At 40.1% G+C, this 10110-nt stretch overlaps 1 protein-coding gene across 1 annotated transcript in view; it reads left to right on the plus strand.

The window, feature by feature from the left end:
- MCF2L2 (MCF.2 cell line derived transforming sequence-like 2) overlaps positions 1-10110 on the plus strand; it is a 130645-nt gene that overhangs the window by 32625 nt on the left and 87910 nt on the right. The window contains exons 6-12 of the mRNA XM_031055432.1: positions 1778-1894; positions 5028-5177; positions 6197-6321; positions 7858-7972; positions 8630-8749; positions 9273-9464; positions 9815-10022. Of these exons, the coding sequence (XP_030911292.1) occupies positions 1778-1894; positions 5028-5177; positions 6197-6321; positions 7858-7972; positions 8630-8749; positions 9273-9464; positions 9815-10022 (1027 nt within the window). The remainder of the gene's footprint in view (positions 1-1777; positions 1895-5027; positions 5178-6196; positions 6322-7857; positions 7973-8629; positions 8750-9272; positions 9465-9814; positions 10023-10110) is intronic.

The following is a 10110-nucleotide window of genomic DNA, read 5'->3' on the forward strand; positions in this document are numbered from 1 at the left end:
AAGAAATAACTTATGTTCTTCCCTTCCAACAACACAACAGTTTTGTTGTTGGCAATGATTCACAGTTTAGCCTGACTATCTGGGGAGTATCTCTGCAGAAAAGGAGCTGGGAATTTGGTAGACAGCAAGTGTACCTGAGGCAGAGTGTGCCTGGCAGCAAAGGAAGCCACCAGCATCCTGCATTAACAGGAGCAGTATTAACAGGAGCAAAGCCAATGGGTTGAGGCAACCACTCATCCCCCTTTACTTGGCTCCAATTAATTCACATCGAGAACATCCTGAGTTTTGGTTGCTCCAGCACAAGAAAAATATTAACCTGGAGTAATCTTGGAGAGCCAAGAAGGTCAGGACTTGGAGCATGTGCTCTGTAAGAAGATGCTGAGGGAATTGTGCTTGTCTAACGTGGATAAGGGAAGGCTTAGGAGGGTTAATGTGACATAGCAGCAGCTTTCCAGTCCCTCCAGGTTACTGGGCACTGCAGCCAGCTTGTCAGTGGTGGTAGGATAAGAAATAACTGACATCAAGTGAAACAAGGGCAGCTCTGACTTGACATAAAGAAAAACTTTCTCACCACAAAGACAGTCAGGCAGCAGACCAGACTGCCCAAAGAGGTGGTACAATCTCAATCCTTGGATGTTTCTTAGTCTTAGGTGGATAAAGACCTGAGCAACCTGGTTTGTTCTCACAGCTGACATAGCTTTGAGAAAAAAGTTGGACTAGAGAGCTGAGGTTCCTGCCAACCTGAATTATTCTAGAAAGATTCTGTAACAAAGATCAGCTAAAAAATTGTTTGAGTTTGTTCTTGAGGCTTTTCTTAGAGCACTCATAGCCTAGAATATGCATCCTCTTGTCTCCATACATCTGCACTCATCTCACTGTCCACAGTGTTTGTCAATGTACTTACCATGCTCCATTGGAGCCTGCTGACATGCAGAGCCAGTTAAGCTTTCTTTAAATAGGGTCAAGTAACACATTTGACATGTTTTTGACATTTATTTATTTAAAAATCTTAGTCATTTGTGCTCAACTTTTTATTCTTCTGTTGCTGAAATCCTGGCAAATCTTCTAGCTGTTGGAACAACAATAAATGAGTGTTACTTGTGTAACTACTTGTGTTGACAAATTTACAGTGGTTGCCAAAAGTTAATGCTGCTTATCTGAAGCTGAGCTCAAATCTTGTTTGGCTTTCTTCAAGCAAGTCTAGTGGTAAGGAGATTCTAAAGTAAAAGAATTTATCTAGGTGTATTTCTCCTTTCTCTTTCATTATGATTTTAAATGGAAAAATGCCAGTGAATTCAGTGAACATGCAGTGCCAAAAAAAATCAGAAAACGTAAAGAAAAATCTTATTCTCAATGGTTTCATTTCAGCACTTCCCTGGATCAAGTGGTTTGTGTTGAAGAAGCTGTTTAACTTGCCTGTGACTCCATTTCCCTGTAAATAAATATTATCTAGAGAATAAATTATGTTATGGAAGTTTGTGTGAGCATTATGAGTACCATACTTTTGCTCTTGATGCACATGCAAAATGAGTCAGCCCAGCAAGGAGGAAGATGATGTCAAACCGAGGTGTAGTTCAAGAATGTCCATGTACACATTGAGAAGGCAAAATATAGGGAAAATAAACTTTCGCCATGGCATGAGAAAATGTAAAATGAGAACTGATGGCCTCTGGTGGAACTGCAGTGGTCATCTATGTTCAGGCAAACCCAGATCCTAGGAACAATGATTGAAAGGCTCGTTATTTCTCTCAGTCCAGTGTGTTTGGATTCCTTTCAGATCATCATGTTAAATTCTGTCTCTGATCTGCATGGCTACATTGACAAGAGCCAGCTGACCCGGGAGCTGGGAGGGACCCTGGAGTACGGCCACAGCCAGTGGATCCATCACCGCACGGTGAGTGCTGCTCTGCGCATCTGCACCACAGCTGCCCAGGCACAAATGCAGAGCAACCACTAAGCAGGAACTTTTCAGTTGCATTACAGCCTCTGAATTCTGCTAGGGACTCATGGAAAGAGGAAATCCATGACTCAAACAGAGAAAGGCAATGCCCCAAAAGTTTGTAATGGAAGCAGTAATTGTATCTCACTGTGTACCTGGCCCAGGGCCTAACAGTGTCGTGGTATTCTTACTCAGCAAGGCCTTCTCTTGCCTTTTCAATAATTGATGGGATTCATAGGCCCTCAGCTGAAATTGAAAATAGGCTGTAGCACTTTGCGGACTTTATACAAAAATCTCACTTTAATGATTAATTATGTCCATGCTTTTAAGAGAATAAAAATACTCAGGGCGCTATATTTTATTTTTCATTGTTGTACTATACAAGCATGCTGGGTCTTATTTTGGGTAACTGAAGAACAGTTGCTAGTCGGAAGGCAGAAAGACTTTTTTATTCTGTTGAGGAAACTTGTACAGGTTTGATTGCTCCCTTTTTGGGCTAGTTAATGCATTTCAGTGTCTGCTTCAAAACAATATAAACAATTCATTATGGTGCCCTGTTAAGGTGACAGTTCACAACAAACAGACTCCAAACTCCAGCACATTAGCAGACAAAATATTGTTTCATTCTTCCTAAGCAAAAATGTGCTAAACTGGGTCATGATCCTGGAAAAGTAATTAATTTCACAGAGAGTTTATACAATGTTTGTGTCTCTCTTTGTGGGCCTACTTGCAAGATTGATAAATTAGAGCCCACATCCAATGTAAGCCTCAATGTTTTGCAAAGTTCTGAGCAGCCCTGGGTGTGAGTCTGTTGTTGCTGATGAGCAGGTTACACCTAACCCGTAAAAAGAGCTTTTCTGAGGTAATTTAAGTCAAACCACTTTTGTCATTTTCTTGCTATAGTTTTTTTTTGTGCTTTGCTGTCCTTATTAAATTTTAGTCTCCTTGAGAACCACCAAATATTTCAGGCTTCTAAATATGCAAACATAGAATCTAAATTTCGTCTAACATTGATTTTCTACATTTATAACTGTGTTGACTATAATGAGGTTGGGGTTGAGATGAGTTAACAGGCTTATGTGTCAAAAGTATCAAAAATATGAAACTGTCCTTGCAGGAAGGGGGAGTGTGAAGAAATGAATCATCTATAAGAGCTTTCAAACAGCAAAAGGTCTGAAAATGTGAAGGGGGATAAAAAGAGGCACAAGAAAGGTTGTATTATCTATTAATGACAGGGGTTTACATAAAGCAATAATACATATTTTGGTAAAATATGCAAACAAAATGAGCCAAGAATTTACAGGAGTAGGGCTATGTAATCCCCAGAGGTTTTGGTTAAATTTGTTAGAAAAAATTTTACCAAGCACAGAGACTGGGAAAAAACCATTCACAGATGTAACTTGGGAACATGGAACAATTTATTGCTCATATACACAAGAGAGAGTGGGGGCAAGCAGGCTATTAAGTGAAACACTGACAAGTTCATGGTGCAGTCAGCCAAGGAATATCTGCTGGATAAGAGGCTGTCATCAGGGAAGTGTCAGCTTCCATGGCACCTTGAAACAATCTGACTTCCAGTCATGCTGAGTATGGTCTTCAGGCCTTTTGCTGCTTCTCTCAGTGTTATCATGTCTTGTCCTGGCAGTTCTTTTCTTCTGAAAAAGCTTTAAACTCAGGAAATGGCAGTGACACAGCAACCTCCTCGCATCATTCACTCTCCTCTCTTGGCTGCCAGGAGCCTGTGGACTTTCTTGCCCCCAGAGTGCATTTTTGGCTTTCAGTAAATGGCCTTTGGTCAGGGATGGCCATGTCTGTGTTGCAGTCAGAAGTGTGACATTTCAGCCAACTCTAATCCAGTAGTTTCAGTGCTGAGAACAGCAGCATACAGCTGCAGAGCACCAACATAGAGCCTGTGTGGGTCTATACTGCTTGTGCTGAAAGCAGACATGAGTTTATGGGGGAAAAGGGAAGAAGGCTGTGAACTCTGCTAGCATTCCTTCATGGGGGCATGTTTGAGATCACAAATGTGGGCTAATTACTCTCTACACCTTTTGAATGATGATCTACCTCCAGTTTGTTTTTCACTGAGCACACAGCATAATTTCATCTGTCATGGTCGCAAGCAATGAATTCCCATCATTGCTGGAGAAAGGAATGCAGTGTGCAACAACTACATAGTGTTTGATTGGGTGTAAGAGCATCCCTCGTGCTTGTTGACTGACTCAGACCTGTGGGGGATTAGATAAAAAAGTACAAAGAATAAAGAGCTATACAGAACAACACAGCCACCCCCAAATTTCGGCATGATCACGGAAAAACATCCCAAGTAGTTATTTGCTACTAGATATAAAGGTTTTAATCCCATGTCAGAGGTCTGAACATTATATTCTGCTCTGAGAAGGTATCATTGTTTTTTTTTTTAGCTTTCCTCATTCCCCATTCTTCATTAAAACCAGATTTCTGACAAGTTTTGTGTTGGTGCACCCAAGTGATAAACAGCAATGATCCCATGAATTTATGCATTTTAACTGTATTTGTAGTTACTTGTTCCTGTATTTGTGTACTAGCATGGACAGATGGGAGGAAGGGACTAGAATGCATCTTGTACAGATAGTCAAGATGGAGATGCACATATTCAGAAGTCAGGGGAAGACAGATTACTGCTGAGTGAACAATGGCTGTATAAATATAAAGGCTTTGCCCTATATATTTTAGTAGTGTTCTCAACTTAAATAAAGCCTTAATTAAAATTTTAAATGCAGTAGAATTTCCCAGCAAGCATGGGCAGAGGATCTGAAGTTCCAGGCCTGCCTTTGAAGCTGATGTCCTCTGTGGTTTCATTATGTCTGCGGAGCTCTGGGAGTTCCCCGTTGGCTCACAGAGGTGACAATATGTGCAGACCTGTGAAAAGGTCATTTGTGACACATGGTTTAATTTGTAACTTTAAGCACATCCACCCAAAAAAAGGCAATGTGACCAGCTTTATAAGAATGTAATACTTGCAGCATGGTGTGCCTGAAGCATGAAGTGTTGTTAAAGGGCTAAGGGTCAATAACCAATCTGTGACTTTATGCTTTTGCTTTTCCAGGCTATTGAAAACTTTGCAATGACAGTAAAAACAACAGCACAGATGCTACAGAGCTTTGGAACAGACTTAGCAGAGACTGAACTTCCCAACGATGTGCAGTGCACAGAGGAGCTTCTCTCCTCTCACGCCGAGCACCACAGCAAGCTGAAGGTGATTGTTGCCCTACGATGGCTCCAGCAGTGTAATAGATGAGCTCTGACCTAACCTATTGCCATCTCTTGGCAATCCATTGTCTGGAAACCACTGAGGAGGAGGACAGACACCTGGGCTCAGGAGGTCAATTTGATTCAGCTGTGGAAAAAGGACATTTTGCAGCCTCAGGAATGCTAGAATGGGAAAGTGTCACTTCCACTGTGTGAGAGGGAGTAATGGGGTCACATCTGGATAGCATGGGCCCTTGATGAAGAGTTCATCAGAAAGGATGGACTTATATTGGAGCAGAAACAGAGAACACCTGTGAGGATAGTCAGGAATAGACAGAACAATCTAACTAGATGGTGACTGTTGTTTTGTTTAAAAAAAAGTGGGGGCTAGTTTGGCTTTGCAGAGTAAGGATCAGAAGTAAATATTACTGCTGTCAGCAAACACCTTATGCTAAACACAAGACTAAAAATACTACTTAAGCTATATTAGCACAAGAACAATTTTTATGGAAGAACTGTGCAGTGATATGGGGATTCGTCATCTGACAAGTTAATGTTTGAGCCTCTTTGTCTTTTTTATTGCTCATCTTTCATGCTGGGAAGACACTTCTGTGGATGACTTCTAATAGCTGGTGTACTATGGCTCAGCATGGCACAATGTTGTTTGAGGAAATTCCATTAAGAAGTGCAATGTCTCAGCCCAGTCTCTCAGCTCACAATCTACAGCATACATTCAGTTTGTGGTAGAATAATTTATTCTGCAAGTGGCCTGGTCAGATATGCAATCTGCTCAGAAATTACTCTCTTCCTTTTCTCAGAAATAGATCTACTATTCAAAGTTAAAAGATTTAGGTCTCTGCATTTGCTAGGAAAACATACCCCCTTTGGTAAGCATTTATATTTTGTTTCAAGTATTTTGTACCTATGAAAGGATCCTCCTTTATCATTACTCTGTTGTCATCTAAGAGATGTGAGTGTTGTTAGAAGTACATACAATTTTGTTTTTGGCTTGTTTTTTCCCCTCAGGATGAGCTGAAGCTAGCAGTGAAGCAGGGGGCCACCTTACTGACATGCATCCGGGAGCCAGTCACCCGAAGTGCCAACAGCAAACTCAGTCCTGATGAACTGGAAAATGTGGCCACAGTGGAAAGGTCAGTGGAGCTAAATTACCTTGTGCAACTTGCTAATTTATTCCTAGGAGATGCAAATGTAATTTAAATAATTTAAATATGCAGGTTATAAATTACCACTGGTTCACATACTCAGGATTTATGGACAGGTAAGTCCAAGAAGAAATAGCTTAGAGGAAATGACTCGATTATACTGCCAAGGCAAGTTCAAACAAGTCCTGAATTTCTTGGTAATTTTTGGTCAGACCACTAACTACCTGGCTGAAGATTTCAGGTGGGAAATAGGCTAGAAAGTAGTACCTGAGTCTCTGTGTGAGATGAGTGGGTGATGTGCTTGTGAGTGTCTGTGGAAACACCGGGGGAAGAGCAGATGAAGATGATACCTGAAACATTCTGTGTGTCACAGATCCAGAGATACACAGAGAGAGAGCCCCCTTTTCCTTCCTACAATGCTAGTTATTACCATAAAGCTTTTGGTCACCATGTAGAAGTTTCTGCTGTGCCATGTGATGCAGAGCAAAGAGAAATGCCATGCTAGGGTTTCAGTGTGTCTGCATTCACTGGGAACAAAGGTGCTAAAAGTAAAGCTGAGCTGATATTTTTTACTGAATACTTTAAAATCCTTTGAACAGCCATCCCAAAGGAATTTGTGAATTCATATTGAATTCAACAACTAGCATTGATTAAAAAAAGTTTTCCAGGGAGAGACTGAAAACAGAAACTTGTTTTTGAGACATAGGAGGGATCTATTGGCATTTGCCCCAATAACTTGATGATTTCATGCATGAAACTTGATGATTTCAGCATGCACTGATCCCTTATCTGCCCAAAGAATGCCCATCTACTGAAATACAAGATATTCAGAGAACACTTCCTTTTCGTTTTTTCTACTTGTTTAAAACTGTTCTACTTTGTAATTAATGGATCATTGAGAAACTGTGAGGATGACTCACTAGCCTAGTGTCAGATATTTTACTGAAGATATGACACCTTGAGATTAATGTCTTTGCAAATAAATGTTTCATCTTTTATACAAAGTAAAACAATGTCCATGGGAGTCATTATGAGCTCCTAATCTATTGTTTTTAATCGACTGGGAACAATTATTTAGCCCTTGCCTATTTCTGAGGGGTGAAGAAAATTCACAAGTTGTAGAGTTCTGGTTTAATAATTCCATAAAATAATAATTGCATCATATTCAATCTCTATAATTTGGGGATGGATTATCTTTGAAGCATTGGGTGGAAGCTAGGGAGTGACAGCTGTCCTTGGCTGCCAGTGCATGGAACAACTCTGAGTCCCTCTTGCACATCAGGAGGCAGGACAGTAACTGCCACAGTAGATCCATGTAGTTGTCACTCATCTGTCACATTCCTGCCTGTCCTACTGCAAATTTTATTCTCTTTTGCTTATGAGAGAGTTGACACAGAGCCCTCTTACATAATTTTAGGGCTCCCCACCATTTCCCTGCTCTGCTTTCTGCCATCAATTACTGTAACTTAAAAGAAATTAACTATAGAAAATAAGTACATTCTATTCATTATAATTCCTTAACAGGTTGTTGGCTCAGTTGGATGAAACAGAAAAGGCTTTTGATCAATTTTGGACCAAACATCATCTGAAACTAGAACAGTGCCTGCAGCTTCGACACTTTGAACACGATTTTAGAGAGGTATTTCTTTGTTCATGCTGTCTAGCCTTCTCTGGCAAATAAGGTCAAATTCTTCCCATACTTAGAGTATACTAGCAATCCAAAAAGGAGGTTGGGAGAGAAGATCATTATGCAATAGGAAATGAATATTCAAAAATTAAAGTCTTGACAACTTTCAGATGTCTTACAACACTTGAGTAAGGCACAGTGAGGAAAGTGCCAGACTGTGAGGGCAAAATGTAGAACACCAATAAATAAATTTACCTTGAGAAATAATTTTGCATTTAGGTGTGAAGTTATCAAACATAAATTCTTCTGTGATGGTAAGTCACCAATTCCACCAGAGTCAAAGGAATGCAGTTCAGAAAGCCCAACTGTCACCCCCAGACACTGAAGTAATACAAATTCTAAAGTAATATAAACTCTGGAGTTACAGGTTGTCAAAACTTTGTGGGCCTAATTAGTGAGAAACAGGGAAACTCTTTGAAGTTGATTTATTGATTTGTTGATTTATTCCTTGGATTTTCCATTTTGGAACAATCTGAAAGACTAAACTTGAGCTGCAGACTCTTCTCAGAGATGTAGGTGAATGTTGTAATTTTTATCAGTATCTTGTGATGGGATTTTGGGTGGTTTTGTTTTGTTTTGGTTTATGTTTTTGTTGTTGCTGGTTTTTAGGTAAAATTGACACTGGATAATCTCATGGAAACACAAGCAGGTTTTGCTGACATTGGAGACAGTGTGACTCGAGTTGAGAACCTCCTCAAGGAACAGAAACATCTGGAAGAGAAAGGACAGGTTTGCTCTCAATTTAGTATTCTAGCTGCTTTAGACATGGTATTCTGGACACTTGCTACTGTCCTTTTTTTTTTTTTGTCCAGATTTACTCTCTTCTCATGAGTCATTACTTTAAATTGCAAAACACAGTTCCTAATTTCCAGGAACCAGGGTTGTTCAGACCCGGTACTTCCATTTAATTACTTGGAAAGCTAGGGAAAAAAGTAGGGAAAAACTTGTATAATGAATGTCCCTAGTATGTGAGAAAGCAGAAGTGGGCTCCATAATCTTGGTGGGCAACCTGTTCCAGTGTTCGGTCACCCTCACAATAAAAAAGTGCTTCCTGGTGTTCAGATGGAACCTCACAAGTTTCAATGTACTCATGGACATGGAAGTTGGCCTTCAATGTAAATATAAAGTACGACATATCAGCTATCTTAATATTCCAAACCTTTATCCCCAGGCTACAGCAGAGGTTACAGAGAAGGATTGTCATTATTATGCATGTAATTCTAATTTTGGATTTTTCTCATTAATTTCACAGGAACCTTTGGAGAAGGCCCAGTCTCTGGCTCTCCATGGAGAGCAGCTCATCCAAAACAACCATTATGCAGTTGACTCCATTAGACCAAAGTGTGTTGAACTCAGGCGAATTTGTGATGACTTTACCAATGAGACCAAGAAAAAGTATGATATTTTGGGAAAGTCTCTTGAGCTGCATAAGCAGTTAGATAAGGTGAGTGAACCTTCTCAGATAACAGCTCTGGCAAGGTTCTATTAAAAATGAAGGATTTTATTAGCTAAGGTAATTATGATGAAGATAAAAAGTTGTTTGTTTTTTCTCCTTTTTATTCAGTAAATGTTAGTATAAATATTGGAGCCTTGCATCAGTTCAGCAAGTTCAATTCTGCATATCCTGATGGGGTGACTTGTGGGCAGGAACTATGGGCAGGCATACTATGAGTAACATTGATCCCCTTTTAATGACATGTTAGGGCAAATCTCTTTTTCATAGAGCAGAAGCAACAGCTGACAACTTGGACTGTCAGTGATGATAAGTCCTTCTTCCCCCACTTTTCTTTGAAGGCAAGCCAATGGTGTGAAGCTGGAATCTACCTCTTAGCTTCCCAAGCTGTGGATAAGTGCCAGTCACAAGAGGGAGCTGAAACTGCACTTGTTGAAATTGAGAAGTTCTTGATAACAGCTAAGGAACACCAGCTCTCCAACCCGAAGGAGTTCTACAATCAGTTTGACATGATCCTCACCCCTGAAATAAAGGTAAAACCCCTCAGATGTGCATGTGCTCACTTAGAAGTTAAACATTTCTGATTGCTTTGTCCATGAAAGTGTACTGGGCTATATATTTGAGTCTGCTAAAATAT

This window comes from Geospiza fortis, unplaced genomic scaffold, assembly GCF_000277835.1.
Source record: "Geospiza fortis unplaced genomic scaffold, GeoFor_1.0 scaffold172, whole genome shotgun sequence".
NCBI lineage: Eukaryota > Metazoa > Chordata > Aves > Passeriformes > Thraupidae > Geospiza > Geospiza fortis.